Below are 20,495 nucleotides of genomic sequence, written 5' to 3' on the forward strand. Positions count from 1 at the left end.
CCTCCCACCAGGAGGGTTTGACTACCTGGCAATCCTAGTTTAAGGGCCCAGTTATTTTGGCAGTAAAACTGGGAGAGGTGCCTCTTTCATCTGATCCGCTCTTGTAGAGATTTGATAATGTTTATGGGAAACCCCACCTCACTGCTCTCAGTTTCTTGAGAACAACATCTCTGGATACTCAATGCTTGTTTCTTTTTCCTCCCCCCCTTCCAGCTCCAACTGCTGATTGAAATTGCGTGGCCCTTGTTTGTGTTCTTTATACTGATCTCTGTGCGGCTTTCTTACCCACCCTATGAACAACATGAATGTAAGTATGGGACTCCTGTTTGCCTGGCTTTTTGCTTTGGTGGAGAAAAATAAGACGGACCTTGATAGGTCACGTAAGAGATTTGAGATTCTCTCTTTTCATCCTTTCCTTACCAAGTTTAACCCCTAGCATTTCTAGCTGAGATGGATTTAAAGTATTAGAAAAAAGTTGTTTGTAGCTGCACTGGTCCGAAATCAAAACCTCCAAACAAACCACAGTTTGCATAAGACCATTTATTAGGATCTGCTACAATGACACAAAACTTCCTCAGGCTGAGTGTTACAAACTGGAAGATAAAAAGGTGGCGGGGGGGGCAGGGGAGAAGAGGATGTTCCAGGCCATGATTCAAGCATCCTCTCTCTGGCATCTTTGTACTGATTGTTGGTAGGGATAATTAGATATACATGGATGTTCTTCAGCGAGAGACTCTCACGTAAAATCAAAGAAATTGGCCCTCTGAGGAGTGTGGGAGTGCTGCCAGGGGCGGTGCGACAAGCCCTGGAGTGCCCCCATGCTTCGCAACAGGCTGATTTCAGCCCCAGGCAGGCCCGATTTGGCCCACTGTGGAGCATGAATGAGCTGCCAGGAGGGCCCTGGACAACTCTTGTGCTTCACAGTGGGCCAATTAGGCTCTGCTGCAGCGCACAAGAGTGCTCCATGCCACCTAGGAGTGCACCCTGGGAGGCATGTTCCCCCCACCTTTTCCCCTGTCAGCCAGATAAGCGGGGGTGGGGGTGGAGGGTGGGAGCAGGGGATCCCCCACCCCCGGTGGATGACTGGCAACCTTAGTTTCTCTCCTATGCAGTTAGCCCAGTCTGAGCCCCTCAATGAACTTCACAGAATCACAGAGTTGGAAGGGGCCATACAGGCCATCTATTCCAACCCCCTGCCCAATGCAGGATGAGCCTAAAGCATCCCTGAACAATATTCATCCAGCCTCTTCTTGAAAACTGCCAGTGAGGGGGAGCTCACCACCTCCCTAGGCAGCTGATTCCACTTTTGAACTACTCTGACCGTGAAAAAGTTCTTCCTAATATCCAGCCGGTACCTTTCTGGATGTAATTTAAGCCCATTGCTTCGGGTCCTACCCTCTGCTGCCAACTGGAACAGCTCCCTGCCCTCCTCCAAATGACAGCCTTTCAAATATTTAAAGAGAGCAATCATGTCCCCCCCCAACCTCCTCTTCTCCAAACTAAACATTCCCCAGGCCCTCAGCCTTTCCTCGTAGGGCTCAGTCTCCAGACCCCTGATTATCCTCATCGTTCTCTTCTGCCCCCTCTCAATTTTGTCCACATCCTTTTTGAAGTGAAGCCTCCAGAACTGCACACAGTACTCCAGGTGCAGCCTGACCAAGGCAGTATAGAGAGGGGCTATGACCTCCTGCGATTTCGACACTATGGCCCCTTTGATACAACCCAAGACTGAGTTTGCCTTGTTTGCCACCTCATCACACTGACTGCTCGTATTTAGTTTACAGTCCACTCTTACCCCAAGATCTCTTTCGCATACACTACTACCCAGAAGTGTTTCCCCCTCCAGTATTTGTGCTTCACATTTTTGTGGCCCAAATGTAATACTGTGCACTTATTTATGTTGAATTGCATCCTGTTCTCAACTGCCCACTTCTCCAGAGTATTCAGGTCTTGTTGAATTTTAACTCTATCTTGGGGGTTTGCCACTCCTCCCAATTTGGTATCATCAGCAAATTTAATGAGTAGCCCATTTACCCCTTCATCCGGATCATTGATAAAAATATTGAAAAGTACCGGGCCCAAAACCAAGCACTCCACTGGAAACCTCCCTCCAATCTGATGAAACGCCATTGACCACCACTCTTTGGGTGTGGTCCTCTAACCAGTTCCCTATCCACTGAACTGTCCTATAGTCCAGTCCGCAGCCGTCCAGTCCGCAATCCGCAGCCTTCCAGGTTACCCATTAGAATGTCCATGTAAAATCCAGGTAAACCACATCGACAGAGTTCCCACAATCCAGTAAGCTCATCACTCGATCAAAGAAAGAAACCAGGTTGGTCTGGCAAGATCTGTTAGGAACAAAACCATGCTGACTTCCCCGGATCACTGAGCGGTCCTTCAGATGCTTACAGATCGATCCCTTTAAAATCTGCTCTAATATCTTCCCAGCAACTGAAGTCAGACCGACTGGCCTGTAGTTTCCTGGGTCATCCTTCTTCCCTTTCTTAAAGATTGGGATAACATTCACAACTTAGACTGGAGTAACTATTCATAGCATTGCACTGTACGTGGTTTAAAAATCCAGTAACTTTCTTGAGGCCAGTCTGAATCTGCTTTTTCTCTTGGATTATTTTTTTCCTCCGCCATTTGACTTGTGATACCCATTTTCGGAGATCTTTCACAAAAAACCAGAAGGATGACCAATGGCTTTTCATTCTTTTTAACCGAGTAAACAAGGCCTGATACAAAGATGATACTGGTGGGATGGCTTATCTGTGCGACTTCGCATAATGCCTGGCTTCTCAGGGCTAAGCTAGAAGTGACGAATGACACTTGAATGGCAAGTGAACAGACTCACATGTATTCCTCCCTGTTCATGATCGAGTGGAGTGCAAGTGGAGTGCAAGTGAACAGGAAGGAACACTTGTGAGAGCCAAGCTACAAGTGACGGATGACATTTGAATGGCAAGTGAACAGACTCACGTGTATCCCTCCCTGTTCATGATCGAGTGGAGTGCAAGTGGAGTGCAAGTGAACAGGGAGGAACACTTGTGAGAGCCAAGCTACAAGTGACGGATGACATTTGAATGGCAAGTGAACAGACTCACGTGTATCCCTCCCTGTTCATGATCGAGTGGAGTGCAAGTGGAGTGCAAGTGAACAGGGAGGAACACTTGTGAGAGCCAAGCTACAAGTGACGGATGACATTTGAATGGCAAGTGAACAGACTCACGTGTATCCCTCCCTGTTCATGATCGAGTGGAGTGCAAGTGGAGTGCAAGTGAACAGGGAGGAACACTTGTGAGAGCCAAGCTACAAGTGACGGATGACATTTGAATGGCAAGTGAACAGACTCACGTGTATCCCTCCCTGTTCATGATCGAGTGGAGTGCAAGTGGAGTGCAAGTGAACAGGGAGGAACACTTGTGAGAGCCAAGCTACAAGTGACGGATGACATTTGAATGGCAAGTGAACAGACTCACGTGTATCCCTCCCTGTTCATGATCGAGTGGAGTGCAAGTGGAGTGCAAGTGAACAGGGAGGAACACTTGTGAGAGCCAAGCTACAAGTGACGGATGACATTTGAATGGCAAGTGAACAGACTCACGTGTATCCCTCCCTGTTCATGATCGAGTGGAGTGCAAGTGAACAGGGAGGAACACTTGTGAGAGCCAAGCTACAAGTGACGGATGACATTTGAATGGCAAGTGAACAGACTCACGTGTATCCCTCCCTGTTCATGATCGAGTGGAGTGCAAGTGGAGTGCAAGTGAACAGGGAGGAACACTTGTGAGAGCCAAGCTACAAGTGACGGATGACATTTGAATGGCAAGTGAACAGACTCACGTGTATCCCTCCCTGTTCATGATCGAGTGGAGTGCAAGTGGAGTGCAAGTGAACAGGGAGGAACACTTGTGAGAGCCAAGCTACAAGTGACGGATGACATTTGAATGGCAAGTGAACAGACTCACGTGTATCCCTCCCTGTTCATGATCGAGTGGAGTGCAAGTGGAGTGCAAGTGAACAGGGAGGAACACTTGTGAGAGCCAAGCTACAAGTGACGGATGACATTTGAATGGCAAGTGAACAGACTCACGTGTATCCCTCCCTGTTCATGATCGAGTGGAGTGCAAGTGGAGTGCAAGTGAACAGGGAGGAACACTTGTGAGAGCCAAGCTACAAGTGACGGATGACATTTGAATGGCAAGTGAACAGACTCACGTGTATCCCTCCCTGTTCATGATCGAGTGGAGTGCAAGTGGAGTGCAAGTGAACAGGGAGGAATACATGTGAGTCTGTTCACTTGCCATTCAAGTGTCATTCATCACTTCTAGCTTGGCACTCACTTAAAATGGGCTGCTGTGTTTGCAACTGTGCCCTGAAGGCAGTGCTAGCATGATGGCGCAGCACACTTGCCCAGGCTGCAGATCTTTGGTATGCTAACATCACACACATAGCAGTGCACACTTTAAACTAAAAGTCACATATGTCTTACCAGCATTTAAACTAAAAGTCACCTTCTGTCTTACGAGCATCACATTTCAATCACATCTCGCATTTCCCCTTCCTTCCTCCCTCCTAATAACAGAAGAAATCTAGTACAGTACAGTAGCTTAGAGTCCAAATTGTCAGTCAAGAAGTTGGTGGGAAATAATAGCCATCTAAGGGGTTCCCACAGTAATGTGTATGTTGTGCTTTGTACTTGCTAAAGCATTGGGGGAACGCTAAGAAGTGTTTATTATTATTAGATGTAGAATGAGAATTAATTTAATTAATTTGATTTATTGCATTTCTAGCTTGCTGACCCCGCGAACGGGCTGAGGGCGGGTAACATTAATCATATTACAGTGATGTAAAATACATTATAACATCATTAGTACAGTACAAGATATAAAATTTAAACCAAATCTAAGCGGCAATGTGTGATGTTAATATACCCCATCAGGAATTCATTAGAGTTGCGCTTCCAGGGCTTTTTTTTTTCTGGGAAAAGGAGTGGTGGAACTCATTGGGTTGCCGTCGGAGAAAATGGTCACGTGGCTGGTGGCCCCGCCCCCTGATTTCCAGACAGAGGGGAGTTTAGATCGCCCTCTGTGCCGCTCAGTGGCACAGAGGGCGATCTCAACTCCCCTCTGTCTGGAGATCAGGGGGTGGGGCCACCAGCCATGTGACCATTTTCAAGAGGTTCTGGAACTCCGTTCCACCACGTTTCAGCTGAAAAAAAGCCCTGTGCGCTTCTTAGAAAGATTAATTGGATCTTTTTATGTTTCATGAACCTGGCACAGTTCATTTTGCCTGTTGCAAGCATACTTTCTCTCCCTGTGCTGGGGTGTTAGAGATAAAGCTAGTATGCAGGTCACGGTGATCCTTGTAACAACCTGTTTATGCCTTTAAGGGACAAAGAGTGCAGTCCTAAACAGACTTATGCCCTTCTGAGTTCAGTGACTTCAGTGTACTTAGAATGGTATAACTCTCTTTAGGACTTCATGGAGAGCCAGCTTATCTCATGTGTGCTGATGCTCTTTGGTGTTAGGACGTGTTCTGTGGACAGCTTCCTAATATTGAAACAGCAGCCAAGTAGCAGGGTTGTAAGGTTTACAACATTGGTTATTTAAAATACGTAACAGACAGTGCAATCTTTAGCAGAGTCATACCCCTGCTAAGTCCAATTAAGTTAATGGGCTTAGAATGATATAAGCCTATTCAAGATTAAATCAGACTCCTGAAAAGTTAGCGCACTCATTTAATTTTTTTTCAAAACAGTGGAACTCTGGATCAGCAAATTGAGGCTGATTTATGCCTTTCTGGAATTTTGAATATCTGTTGGTTCACTGATGGTGGCAATTTATTATCAAGTTATGCACAAATATGTCTTTCATCCTACTATTGACTCAAAGAGGCTTTGTTGGTTTTGGGGAAAAAATGGAAAAATCCTGCAAGATCTGTTTTATCAGAGAGAAAAATGGGATGAATGCACATACCTTGAACAGTGGTCCCTCTCTCTAAAGGTATTCAAAACTGAGTCTGTTTGTCTGACTCAAGGGGATCTTTCCACACAGATGTTTTGCTCCACCTTGGCTTCCTTCTTGAAGCACCGTTTTCAGGAGCGTCCATATGACATAGTTCTTTTTTTGTCCTTCTGTGTTATCCCCTGCTTTGCTAAATTTTCACAAACCTGGTTTGGTGTGATCTTTTAGAGGTATTAGTCAAATGCCTTTGGATACAGGGTGAATGGAAAGGTGTGCATTGTTGCAGATTCACACATACCATTTGTCTAGCCTCAGTCCCTTTGGCCACAATTCCTCCATGCACACCGGTGCATTTTAAAAAAACAAAACAAAAAACTTGCGGCTTGCTAGCTCACTATAGCATTATAATATTATTATAACATGTTAGCCTGCTGTAATAACAACAGAAGTCCTGTGGTACCTCAAAGATTAACAAAATATTATTCTGGTGTAAACTTTTGTAGACTACAGCTCATGGTTTTAGAGCCATCTAGTCCGCTAAAGCTTATACTTAATATAATTTTTCTTAGACCTTAAAGTTTCACAAGAGTCCTGTTTATGTACAAGAGTAGATGCTGAACTTTCATGGAGAGAACTGAGAGTTTCTCTACACAAGACTTCTGACACGTGTTCTTCATGTGTCAGGAGATGCAATGTTAGCCGGGAAGCGTAGTTTTAAATGACAGACCTGGCGGAGATTGCTCCAGAGGGGACGGATTCTCTCACATTCCTCCGCCACCTGTTATGTTGGACTGTCTCCTCTTATGGAGCCATTGCCCTGCCAAGGCTCAGTTAATTGAAAGTTTTAAGCAGCGAGAGTGGCAGGGCAAAAACTCCAGAAGGGGAGACTTTCTGGTATGCCAGAGCTGGCAGAGGACTGTGAGATAATCTGTCCCCTCTGGAGCGATCTCCGTTGTCTCTGTCATTTAAAACTACACTTCCTGGCTAACATTGCATCTTTCAGCACCTGATGAACACGTGCCCAAGCAGACTCTGAGTGTAAGAAACTCGGATTGTAATATCCTAGAACACTGTCTGCTGTGCTTCTCGTAATTCTTTTCAAGTCATTATTGGCTGCAAATCCTGTTGTGTACTAAAGAGAAATGCCACAGAGACACACTTCCTTATAGGCAAAATGGCTTCTTCTCTTAAGTATGGACAGAGGCTGGTTTTTTGAGAGGAAAGGTTCTTTCAAAAGGAGAGGAAACAAGCTGGTGACCTCGTGTAATGTCCTAAAGCTCTGCCCTTGTGTTCCAGGTCACTTTCCAAATAAGGCCATGCCTTCAGCTGGAACGTTACCCTGGGTCCAGGGGATTATCTGTAATGCCAACAACCCGTGCTTCCGCTATCCAACACCTGGAGAGTCACCAGGCATTGTTGGAAATTTCAACAAATCTATGTGAGTACCGAGATTTATTTATTGGCCCCTGATCCACAGAATGAGTGTAAAGGAAGAAGAGAAGTGTTTTGAATGACTCGGTTTTATGATTGGTGGTATTCTCTTTCCTACACCTGTGGGAAGCCTTTGTATGGAAGTTTTGAGACTGTGATGGGCAAGGGGAACAAGGGGTTAAAAGGGAGGGGCCCCAGAGGGGCATTGGTATAGGAGATTAGAGGAGGTGCACCAAAAAAAATTCCAGGTGCTCCAGATCCAGGTTTCAGAGATGCCAAAACAACTCGGAATCCCTGAAATCTGGGTCAGATTCTGTATTCTGTAAGCACTAGAGCTTGTCTGTACATTAATTTTGCGACTGTAACAGCAATGAGCTAGCTTAGTTCCCTTTGTTCTTACGTATTTGTTTCAGAGTTTTATTATTTGGAGTTTTACAGGAAATGGGGAAATGGTGTGTCATCATGACTGCTACGTCTGATGTAAAAGAATGAAACATTTCTATGAGTAATAGCCCATAAATATTCATTCAGAAGTTGCAGTAGTTGCTCCGCCCAAGTTATTGGCAACTCTGAACATGCTAGGGAATTTGGCTGGCCAGAAATTCCAGATGGAGGAAGCCTCTTTCCACTGAAATGAATGGGAGCTGTCAAGGTAGTTCTCCTTCACATTTCCCATACTCTTCAATGGGATTTGCACAGGAGAACTGCCTGTGGTGGAATCTTTTATCATTATTACAAAAAACAGAGTTTTGGAGTTATGTAATCCATCTGGCTAATACATTTCTCTCTCTCTCTCTCTCTTGTCTTTCCAATAATCTTTCCGATGTCCTTAGTGTTTACCGGTTGTTCTCGGATGCCCAGCGGTTGCTGTTGTATAGCCAGAAAGACACCAGCATCAAAGATGCACAAAAACTAGTGGGAAAACTGCAGAAAGTTGGAAAATCTGTCTCAGGTAAATGATTGGCTGGGGGAGACGTTTTGCTGAGAATGATTGTGCAGTTTCCAAAATAAGAGCAGGACAAGGCTGAAAAAAGTAATCAGTTGTGCTTAAATTAGGGATGGTCAATTGTCCCACAAAGCTAATTGAAATTCATTTTATTTATTTATTTATTTTAACATTTCAACACAGCTTTTCCTAAGGCACTGAATAATGAAATCATTTATAACAGTACTTAAAATTCAACAGATTGTAACCCTCCCCCCCAGGAAATCAAAATCTCTAAGTAAATTTTTAGAAATTCGGCAGAAGTCGGGGGTGGGGGAAACAGTCAGGGGTATTAAAAATCAAATCCTGCACAAATAACTGCTGAAAGAGGAGAGGTTTGAATAAAAGCCAGAAAAGATGGATCTGAGTGCAACTCTACAAGGAATTTCAAGGCATCAGGTCCATCACAGAAAATGCCATTTCGTGTCCTCATCCCCTGCCCCCCTGATAGCAAGGAAAGACAGAACAAAAGTATCTACATAAAATCTTTGCATATGAGTGGTTTGGTACAAGAGAAGATGTTTGGACCCTGGTTTCTGATCATTTTAAGGCTTTCAAGGTCCATAGCAGCTTTTTTAATTGGACTTGTAAGCCAACTGGCAGCCAATGCAGTTCTTCCCAGGGCTTTTTTTCAGCAGGAACGCGGTGGAATGGAGTTCTGGCACCTCTGGAAAATGAACACATGGCCAGTGGCCCTGCCCCCTGATCTCCAGACAGAGGGGAGTTTAGATTGCCCTGTCTGGAGATCAGGGTGCGGGGCCACTGGCCATGTGACCATTTTCGTTGAGGGCAATTTAAACATTTAAAAACTCCCCCCTTGTTCCAGCTAACCCAAAGTGACGTCATTGTGCAGTCCTGAGTTCCACCACTGAGTTCCACCACTTCTTTTCCCAGAAAAAAACCCCTAGTTCTTCCCAAACTGGCACAGCCTGATCATATCGCATAAGGAGTTCCCCAGTGGAGTTACCAAATTTCAGTCAAGATATGATAAAATTGTGACTCTTTCATTTGTGTGGAAGAGAAAGGGATCTTAAGAAGCATAAGTATGTGAGAAAGACAGAGCATGAGGGTCAAAAAAGGAAAGAATTCAAAACTTCAGTGGGTTGGATCCTGTGACTCACTTCTGCTAAGATGGATCCTAAAATTCTCTTCTGGCTAAGTCTTCCTGCAAGGAAAAACAACTTCCTCTGATGGAGAATAGCTTTTTCTAATGGAGAATAAGCTTTCTTTGTTGAAGGAAGTTGTTCTCTTTTGGAAGAGGACTTGGTGGAAGGGATCCAACCCAATATTGGATCCAATAGGATCCAACCCAATATTTCATGTTTCTTTGAATTTAATATGTATGGTAGGTCAGGGTTGCTCTCTTGTTATAGAGAAAGAGATGGACGACGAGGGAATAAGCCTATTGAATTTATGTCTGAGGTGAATAATGAATGATGCCATTCCAGCTTGCCCCTTTTGCCACTGCACGGTAGCTGAAATAAAGTATAACAACAGTGTCTCTCTTAGCAAATCTACAGTGACATTTCTGAAGTTAGGGCCTTAAAATGAAAGCTAGCAAATTGTGTTTACAACAACAAAGCCTGAGGCAGATGTATGTTTCTTTAATAAGGCAATTTAAGAAAAATGCAGACTGAAGTGTGTATGTTTTTAAAAAGAAGATCATTGTTCCCGGTAATTCAGAATGTCTGAGTCCAACAGACTCCATTTTATTGGCAAGGGCTGTGGAGAACAGAAGCGCAGTTGTCCTTTATGGTAAACGTTCGCCCAGTCTCAAGACAAATTAGTCAGAGAAGCTGTTGTTGCAATGCCCTTTTGCTTCAGGCCTCTGTCTATGACAATTTTTTTTAAAAAAAGAACGAACGAAAAGCCTCTGTCAGGATTAGATGGTCATTGTTTAATGGACAAAGAGAAGGATTTAGATGCTTGCGCGCACTTTGGTATTCCCGCATCTCGTAGGACGTTTCTGGGCAGTCTTTTACAGGCCAGGTTTCCTTCTCATGAAAATATATCTGTGGTGTTCTTGTTATATTGGTTTATTTATAAGGGGATGGGTGGCAGGCAGAGCTGGGTTTAGGCACAAGCTAAGGGCAAAACTAGACGTTATGCTTCACATAAGTTGCCAATGGGGACTGGCAGCCATATTGCCGCTGTGAGTCTCCAGCGGCAACTTCTGTCTGAAAATATATCGTGGGCCTAATTTGGATTGGGAGGGACGATGGCACAAGGGGAGGACGGGTTCTTTCCTGCCCCTCCCCAAGAAGTTTTTGGGAGCTGAAATGGCCTGGGGGTTGTGGGAGGTATTATTTATTCCATTGGGAGGCTTCATGTCTAAGCATTCAGTGAAGTACAGCTCCTCAACGGGGCAAATAATGGCCCCTGCTGGGGTCCTTCAGTTGTTTTGGCTCCCAAAAATGGTGCACTGGAGGGATGCAGCCTTCCGGAATTACACCTGATCGCCTGGCAACAGAGATCTGTTTCCCTGGAGAAAACGGCTGCTTTGGAGGATGAACTCTATAGCATTATAGCCTGCAGAGGCCCCTCCCCTCCACAAACCCCGCCCTCCCCAGGCTCCACCCCCAAAATCTCCAGGCACATTCCAACCTAGAGCTGGCAACCCCATGTGGGAGAAGCAGGAGCTCCTCCTCCTCTCTCACATGCTGTAATTCCAATCCAAAATAGGCCCTGGCTGTGCTTTTACACAGGAGTTGCCCCTGGGGAATCTGAGGGCCAAGCTACAAGTGACGAGTGACCCTTGAACAGCAAGTGAACAGACTCACTTGTATACGTAGTGATCAAGTGGAACACAAGTGAACAGGGAGGAATACACGTGAGTCTGTTCACTTGCCGTTCAAGTGTCATTCGTCACTTGTAGCTTGGCCCACAGTCTTCCAACGCTAGTTAAGCATTCTAACCACTACACCACACCACCACGGCTAAAAGTCTCCATGGTGATCTCATACAAAGTGCAATGTATAGTTTTGGCCCTAGGTAAACTGCAGTTTAAGGCCTCAGATGATTATTACTTGTTTTGATAATGCTGTGGGGCCTCTTGAGCTTAACCCAGTTTAGGTTCTCTGCATGTCTTAATCCTGCCCTGGTGGAAGGGTTGCCAGGTCCCTTTCCTCTCCCAGCAGGAGGGTGGGGACCCAGTGCTTACCTTCCCTGTGCTGCTGGGATCGGTCCCATGCTGGTGCGATGATGTCACTTCCTGGAAGTGATGTCATCACAAAAGACTGAGGAGCGCATGTGTGCTTCGCAGTGGGCCAATTCAGGCCCCAAATGGGCCCAATTTGGCCCATTTGGGCACAAATCAGCCCACTGTAAAGAACAGGAATGCTCTTGGGGCGGAGCAACAACATTAGTGACATTATCACACTAGCCCTGGGAGTGTGCTCAGGAGGCCTGTTCCCCACTCCCCTCCCCCCCACCAGCCAGGTGAGTAGTGTGGGGGGTGAAAGGTGGGAGTGGGGGATCTCCCGCCCCCACTGGGGGAACGGGATCCCTACCTGGCGGCAGGTCCAGACAAACTGGACTAGTCTTGAAGCAGCATCTATAAAGCATATTGGTGCAGCTTCTCAGAGTTGCTGCTTGCTAGTCAGCTGCCAAATTCCAGCATGTTTCTCTGGCTAGATTTGGAGGTGGGGTCAGGAACCAGTTTCCTTTTCTCCCCAGCTTAGACAAGATGGGGCTGGGCAGGATCCAGGTCCTATCAGTGAAGAATGGTTACCAGCTCTCAAAGGCCGTGAAAGAAAACTTGGACGGCTCTCGAGCCAAGACAGAAGGTTTTTCTCATAACACTGTATGACAGAATAATATGTCCCATTACACCACCGTAACTCACACATCCTGAAATGCTAAATCCCGCACCAGGCAAACCATGAAAAGAAGAATGATTTCCTTTAGCCATCTGAGCACACAAACTAGATGTACACCGGTAGAATCAGATCTGAAAAAGTAGATGTAGATAAATAGATAAATACAGTGTTACAACATTTGCAATCATTTTTTTTTAATTCTGAAGCAAAATTTTGAGGCAGATTTTGAAGGCTGATGCTTGGTTGAAATATTGGAGGAATTCTGAGGGGAAGGAAAAATAGTTTTGATAAGGAAAAAAAATGTTGAGTGTGTGTTCTGCACAATCCTTAGTTACCACTGAGGTTAACCTAATCCAAAAAATCTTGCACAATCTAAAACGTTCTCATTCTGACATTTATGCTCTGCTTTTCTGGTAACCTACAAATAAAATAGTATCATATGAAAACATGAAAACAGTAACAATTAATAACATCTAAGAGCAAAACTGTAAGTGTAAACCACACAATTAATTTAAAAGAATAAGAAATCAGCAGGGTAAAACAAGCAACTGGTTTACTAACTGGTTGGGGGGAAAAATTCCATCCGTTTATTTGTCAACAAATTTTGGCACTCCCAGTTTTGAAAATTGTATCCCTGATTCCCCGATGCTCCATCTGTCAGATTCACTGCGCTTTTGCAACCTGACTTTGGGGCTTAATTTTTTATCTGCTTGGTTCTGAGAACTGTGCTTGCCCCTGTAGTCTGGTGGTCACCTGGCAAAATCTAGAAGCCAAGCGCTCGGTTGTCAAGGCGCCGAGTCAGCATTTGGCCCAAAGCCAGGCATTAATCTAGGGAGATGGCTGCATAATGCCATTAACTGCCTGTGTGCAAAAGATATGGCTTAGTCAAGGTTTTTAAAGTATGGCATTAAAAAAAACCCCAAACTTCTAGCTACTCTGACATCAGGACAAGCAGTCTGTAGGCGATAGGTGCCATGCTTCCAACCTGTGTCCCTAACAGCAATTTGCTAAATTTTTTGTTCCCAATACCAAAAGACACAAAATTTAAAGAAAAGTTGGAGAACCATCAATTCCTATGGTGCTCACAGACATTGACCGCCAGCATGTTATAGTGGTTATAGTGTTGGATGGAGATCTGGGAGAACCAGGTTCGAATCCTCACTTAGCCATGGAAGTTCACTGGCTGACCTTGGGCCAGTCACACACTGTTGGCCTAGCCTACCTCACAGGGTTGATGTGAGGATTAAACAGAGGGGAGCAAAACAGTGTAAACTGCTTTGGGTCCCCATTTCTGTCATCCCAGACAGGTTTTGGAAACAACACACAGCAGTGAAAATGGGATTAATGCACGCCATAAACAGCAACCCCCTCTTCTGCCCTCATCTGGCTCTTCCACCCAAAGGATTTAAGTGATGTCTGAGCTGGTTGCCCAAGCTCAGACCCTTGCTATCATAGCGTCATAGATGCCCTTAACAAAGAGGGGGGAACCATACTGGAAACTGCTCTTGTAGCAGCTGCGAGACTTTTATCTGAAGTTGTTCAGCTTCATGCTGAGAAAATGCTGAGCTTGGGTGATAAGGCTGCGTTCAGCTTCCAGGAACCAGAAACCACGTGCGTGGCTTGTTGATACACACAAAGAGCAGCCTGTTCAGGTCTTTAGACAAAGGTGCTGTTCAGCATTCTCTACCCTCTGATAGTTTAGTGATGGTTTTACAGGCCGTTTTAGCCACTTCAGCTGAAGAGGTTCATTGTGAACTGTTTATTTCAGGAGGATAGCTGTGTTGGCCTGCAGTAGCAGAGCAAGATTCGAATCCAGTAGCACCTTAAAAGACCAGCAAGATTTCCAGGGTATACGCTTTTAAGGTTCCCTTTGGCCGATACTGATCGGGCTGTTAAGAACATTTACTCCTCCCACCCCGGGATGCTTTTACATAAAGAGAGCAAACACCCTGTTTTGCTTTTCAATCTCATAGCTAGGCCCAGGCAGTTGTGGCTAAGTTGGTCTTCTTTGCCTAAAGGCAAGCGCATAGTTCGTTTTCTTTCTTCCTCGCCAACTGTCTAGCCAGATCATAAATATGGTTGAATGTAGCTATTGTGTAAGTACACGATCTCTATGCTGACACTTTCGTACAAAAGCCAAGGTGGGAAACATGTTTGCAGATTACAATAAAGCAATGTGCAAAAAATAAGAAATACCTTCTAGAATGTACAATAGTATGTTGAGGGGCACTTTCTCGCTGTGAGAATTGTGACGTTACAAGGGTCTCTGTTTTTATCTGTGAAATGTTGCAGGCCATGCAACTGCCTTTCTCCACTGAAGCCTACCTCTAGCTCTCTGTTCAGTCCTTACAATTTCTCTGATCCTACTGCAGGTGACTGGAGATCACATTATCCATGAACCTCTCGATAAGTGTAGTAGACTTTTTGTGTAAATAGGGCAATGCCAGGACTTTTTCAGCTGGAACGTGGTGGAACGGAGTTCCGGAAGCTCTTGAAAATGGTCACATGGCTGGTGGCCCCACCCCCTGATCTCCAGACAGAGGGGAGTTGAGATTGCCCTCCGTGCCACGGGAGCGGCACGGAGGGCAATCTAAACTCCCCTCTGTCTGGAGATCAGGGAGTGGGGCCACCAGCCATGTGACCATTTTCGCCGAGGGTGATTTAAACTTTAAAAAACTCTCCCCTTGTTCCAGCTGACCCAAAGTGACGTCATTGGCCCTGGGAGCGTGCATGCACTTTGCGCGTGCACATGTGGTACCAAGGGCACCACCTCCCGCCAAGAGTTGCCCCTTGTGCTGGCAACCCACTGAGTTCCACCACCTCTTTTCCAAGAAAAAAGCCCTGGGCAATACCACGTGCATTTCCCAGCTGCGGTGTGCACAATCAGAAACCTAGACTGTCTAGGGTATATATTTGAGTGTAGTGAAGTTAGGAATGCCAGACCCCCTTTCACCACCTTGCTTTCACCCCCTGGCCTGCTCACCTAGCTAACAGGGAAGGGAGAGGGGGGGAGGCAGGCCAGGAGCCCTGGAGCATGTGGCAAAATGGTTCACAGACGATTATTGATGCAGTTCTGGTTCAAAACTGGAAGCGATGGGGTCTCAGCAGGGCCAAATTAATCCCAGACATAGCAAAAATGCTAGGTTTGGTGCCAATTTTGTCCCCGCTGAGACACTGTTGCGTCCGTTTTTCAACTGGAAGTGATGTCACTGGGGCCTTCAGTGTGTGTGCACATGAGGACAATAGATTGGGCCCCCATCCTCCACTTTAAAGGTAAAGGGGGCTGAAAACCATAATGGAAGCTGCATTGCCGTATTCACACAAAATGGAGGATCGTGGTTGTGTGCTCTCCGACTGGGCGATGTTGGAGTGTCAACATTGTGACAACTGAACACGGCTTACAAATCTAGTATAAATTCCTCTTTGGAGGACAGCAGGATCTGAGTCTAGAGGTATCTTAGAGACCAACAAGACTTTCAGGGTCTAAGCTTTCAAGAGCGAAAGCTCCCTTCTTCAGTATCTGAAGAAGTGTGCTTTGACTCTCGAAAGCTTCAACCCTGAAAATCTTGTTGGCCTCGAAGGTGCCACTGGACTCAAATCCTGCCGTTCTACTGCAAACCAACACAGGCTGCCTACATGAAACTCTCTGGAGGAGTGTGGCCAGCCCTGACACACAGTGACAGCTAGCCTACAGCAAGCCAGCCATCATGTACTTGATCTATAGATAACATGGCAATCAAGGCCTTCATGGAGATAAACATACAATTACAAAGACTTAATGAAGTGTGAGCCTGCTGAAACCACGGCCGCTGTGATTTTGTATTGATTAGCGGCGCAAGCTGCTTTGGCGAATATCATTGGTCGAGGGTGGTAGGTGCTGCGCCCTTGTGAGGAATGGGGGAAGCGGCTTGGCTTTGTGTTAATGTTCATCTAGGGATAGTTGTGGGTGCTGCTGCTTTGAATCCTAGGAACAGCGCTGTGACCAGAGCCGCCATCTCTGCTTATGAATCGTTGAGCGTGCTGTTGCTTAGGGTGGAAATTAGCCCCCCAGAAACGGTTAAAAGGATCTTCACCGACAGAGAACAGTGGTTCCTGGGATCCAGTTATGGAAGTTTAATGAAGTTGACCAGATAACTTTTGAACTAAGCAAAAGAGTTGTTAATGGGTTTAATCAAGATCAGCAGCTCTCTCTTTCATTCTGCTCACAAATGGTGGCCGAAACTTTTCGTTTGATCCAGCCCTTTTCACGCTGCTTACCTGCTCCCGGGACGTTGCAAAATACCGCGCAAAAATCGTGGAAGATAGCATCTTCTCACGAGAGTTCTGCGTGACATCGCGCAAAACTCTCGCAAGAAGACACTATCTTCCGTGTTTTTTGCGTGATATTTCGCAACATCCCGGGAGCAGGTAAGCAGTGTGAAAAGGGCCCAGCTCTTTGGTTCATCCTCACCCTGTTTTCTTGCTTACTGTTTTCTCGTCCCTGTCCCACATGGCTGTTTTTGCATAGAGGTTATATGATTTCCCAGGATATCCCGTTTTGTTGGTCAGAGGGGGCCCACCGTGCCCCTTCTCACCAGTGGAAAACCTAGTTGGCTCTGACCCTTTAGAATGGCTGGAATGACAAGGGCCATTTCCACGTGTCCTCAAAGGAACGGCACACTCACAGAACATGGGCCGGCTTTTCCACTTCTCTCCACATCTCTCCATTAGCAAAACGGGTGCAGAGTGTTTACCAACCCTTTTTAAGGTGTTTCTTCCACGAAAGTACTTTCTCCAGTCTTTCCTTTTAGCACTTTTTCTTCGTTCCTGGGCACGTGAATGGCAAAAGAGCTCCGAGAGCCAAGCTACAAGTGACGCCTGACACAGGTTGGACACTTGTCAGCTTCCCTCAAGTTTTGATGGGGAATGTAGGCATCCTGGTCTTGCAGCTGTAATGGAGAGCCAAGCTGTAAAACCAGGACGCCTACATTTCCCATCAAAACTTGAGGGAAGCTGACAAGTGTCCAACCTGTGTAAGGCGTCACTTGTAGCTTGGCTCTGAGGAGCTCAGCCCTCAAGCTCTCAGCATGCCATCACGTATGTGCAGACCTTAGAAAACATTTGAAAAGGAGGCGGGTGACAGTGACAAAAGAGCCTGACCTTCCCCGCCAAACCTGCTTTTTCTAGGAGCTGCTGAGTAAGCGCTTTTGGGGAGTGTGTGTGAATGCTGAGTGCTCAACGCGACTCAGGAAACACACACAAAATGGAGGACAAAGGTGGGAAAGAGCAGCTGTGTGGAAGCAGCCAAGGGGACAGATGCTGCAATGGAAACGTGAGCATGTCTTTTCTTTGAGAAACCCCTCCAAGAGTGCAGAGATGAGCCGTGGTGTTGGGACCCCCGGGGAGTTTGAAGTCAGCACATCATGACTCATCGTTCTGAGGGCTGCCTACAGCGACTCATTATACCCAGCTGATTTTAATTTAACATGTGCCAGACATTGAGACCTCGGTATCTGGGCAACTCCTGTGGGTTGGGCGACTCCTTTCACTGTGTGCCAGCTTCCAGGCTGGATGCAAGCCCAGTTAATTTGAGTGTGTGTGTGTTTAATGATGGTTGTAGCTGTATAGGACCAAGTTATTCTTGGAGGAAGAGAGAGAGCGCAGTAACCCAAAGGCACAGTTTTTCTCGCCACTGTAGTCCAGATATAGGTAGAATTAGGGGAATAGATACTTGTTTTTATGACTTGATGTAAGTACATAAATCCCTTCATTTCTGTAACGCCCCCTGCACCATTTGTTTTGCATCAAACCCTTCATTTTGGAATATGATCCAAAGTTTCCTTGGTCTCTCCTTCCCAGTTTATAACAGAGGGATAAAAATGTTAGTTTGCCTTTCAGGGTTGTGATAATGCCTATGGATAATATATTATTTATCCCACTGTGTGGCTCAGCTTCTTCAGTTGCACTCTATAGCTTCACGAAGGGACCTGGCCAGGAGTCCCCAGTCTTGTTAAGCCTGTGGGCATTTCTGGATTTTGAGAACGGAGAGTGGGCTCTACCACAAAAGGGATGCAAATTCAAAACGGCTGTCACAGGGGGAAAAAAGAAACACAGCATGGGAGAAAGAAGCACAACAGAGATACCAGTATGGGCAAGCCTTAAGCCAGGCACTCTGAATGCCCTGTCTTGAAATACCATTACAGTGAAATTTACAAAAACATAATCTAGGAAATCACAGGTTGCCTCTCCCTTACCTGTTTGCCATCTCCTCTACAGCCAAAATTACCAAAATTAGTTTGGCTGAAAATTAATTAGAGCCAAAGATTATACCCCCCCCAAATGAAACAACTAGAAATTCTGCATTAACTCCGTGATCCCTTACATGGGCACTGTGGTGCTGGTTGACATGTTGGCCGCTTCCACACGGCTTACCTTCCCTCAGAACGACTTGGAACATTGCACAAAAAACGCGGAAGATTGCGTTTTCTCACGCGAGATTTGCGTGTCGTGCAAATCTCGCGTGAGAAAACGCAATCTTCCGCGTTTTTTGTGTGATGTTCCAGATCGTTACGAGGGAAGTAAGCAGTGTGGAAACGGCCCTTTCCTGGTATCTGCTTGCTTCTGGAGTTGTGTGTGAAAAATCCACCTTTCAAGCTGGCTCCTAATAAAAATCTGGTCTCTTAAGTTTTGCAAGAATATGTGCACCCTACCGTTCGATAGCATAATTTTTGACATTTGCCAGATATGTGATGCTTGACATTCCCGAGCCAGTGTCAGTAATTGCTACAGACAATTATTGATGCAGTTCTGGTTCAAAACTGGAAGCGATGGGGTCTCAGCAGGGCCAGATTGGTTCCAAACATAGCAAAAATGCTTGTGAAACACTCGCCCACATATGTCCTACATACCTCTTACTTCCTTTGTTGCATTTCAAGTGCCAAATCACACATGCATCAGATGAGTGATTCAGTCTTCTGGTATATTTTCACCTAAAAGCAGCTGCAATGCATTTGTGTGTTTTATCCCTTTTCCCAAGCCCTGCCCTGCCCCCACTGCCCTGACCTAGATGGGCCAGGCTAGCCCTGTCTTGGAACCTAAGCAAGGTGGGCCCTGGTTAGTGCTTGGATGGGAGACCTCCAAGGAAGTCCAGGGTTGCTATGCAAAGGCAGGCAATGGCAAACCACCTCTGTTTGCTTCTTGCCTTGAAAATCCTACAAGGTCACCATAAGTTGTCCGTGACATGATGGCACTTTCCACTACTATTGTCCCACCATGAAACTACTTTCCCTGTTGTGGCAAAAATAGAGAGGAGCCGTTTAGATCAGGAAAACAGCCCGGAGGAAAGAATTAAACGTGTGTGTTGTGAGCCATCAAGCGCCTTCTGATTTATGGCAACCCTGTGAATTAATGATCCAGAGGAGTTAGCCGTGTTAGTCTGTAGTAGCAAAATGGAAAAGAGTCCAGTAGCACCTTTAAGACTAACCAACTTTACTGTAGCATAAGCTTTCAAGAATCACCGTTCTCTTCATCAGATGCATCTGACGAAGAGAGCTGTGATTCTCAAAAGCTTATGCTACAGTAAAGTTGGTTAGTCTTAAAGGTGCTCCTGGACTCTTTTCGACTGTGAATTAATGACCTCCAAAATGCCCTATCATTGACAACCTTGCTCAGATCTTCCAGTCTGGAGACTGTGGCATTCTTCACTGTGTCAAGCCATCTCCTGCTGGATCTTCCTCTTTTCCTGCTGCCTTCCACCTTTCCTAGTATCATTGCCTTTCCAGAGTCTTCTTACGATGTGACCAAAGTACGATAGCTTCAGATTCATCATTTTAGCTTCTATGGAGAATTCAGGCTTGATTTGATCTAGAACCTACTTATTTGTCTTTTTGGCCATTCCGTGGCCTCTGTAAACTTTCCTTCAGTACCACGTTTCGAATGACTCAACTTCCTATCAGCTTTCTTCACTGTCTGACTTTCAAATCCATATTTAGTAATGGGGTATGAATTATCTTGATCTCCAGCAACGTACCCTTATTGTTTCTAGTTCCTTCATGGCTGCCCTTCCAAGCCTCAATCTCCTTCTGATTCCTTGGTTGTAGTCTCACTTTTGGTTGATGATTGAGCCAAGGAATATAAAATCTTTAACAATTTCAGTGTCTTCATTGTCAGCCTTAAAATAGCCTCTACTGAACTGTGATAGCTTAGAAGTTCTTGTGGGTTGTTGCTGGTTTACAGGAATTATAACTATTTTAGATGTTTGAGTTTAAGCGAGATTCTGAGGGTCAAGCTAGAAGTGACGAAGGTTCAGGGCAA

The 20,495-nt window shown here is 45.6% G+C and overlaps 1 protein-coding gene across 2 annotated transcripts in view; it reads left to right on the forward strand.

Annotated features, from left to right (window-relative positions):
- ABCA1 (ATP binding cassette subfamily A member 1) overlaps nt 1-20,495 on the forward strand; it is a 159,656-nt gene that overhangs the window by 42,325 nt on the left and 96,836 nt on the right. For both annotated transcript variants that reach the window (XM_054986394.1, XM_054986393.1), the window contains exons 3-5: nt 214-307; nt 7,266-7,407; nt 8,234-8,352. In XM_054986394.1, the coding sequence (XP_054842369.1) occupies nt 214-307; nt 7,266-7,407; nt 8,234-8,352 (355 nt within the window). The remainder of the gene's footprint in view (nt 1-213; nt 308-7,265; nt 7,408-8,233; nt 8,353-20,495) is intronic.

Source organism: Eublepharis macularius, chromosome 8 (assembly GCF_028583425.1).
Source record: "Eublepharis macularius isolate TG4126 chromosome 8, MPM_Emac_v1.0, whole genome shotgun sequence".
Lineage (NCBI taxonomy): Eukaryota > Metazoa > Chordata > Lepidosauria > Squamata > Eublepharidae > Eublepharis > Eublepharis macularius.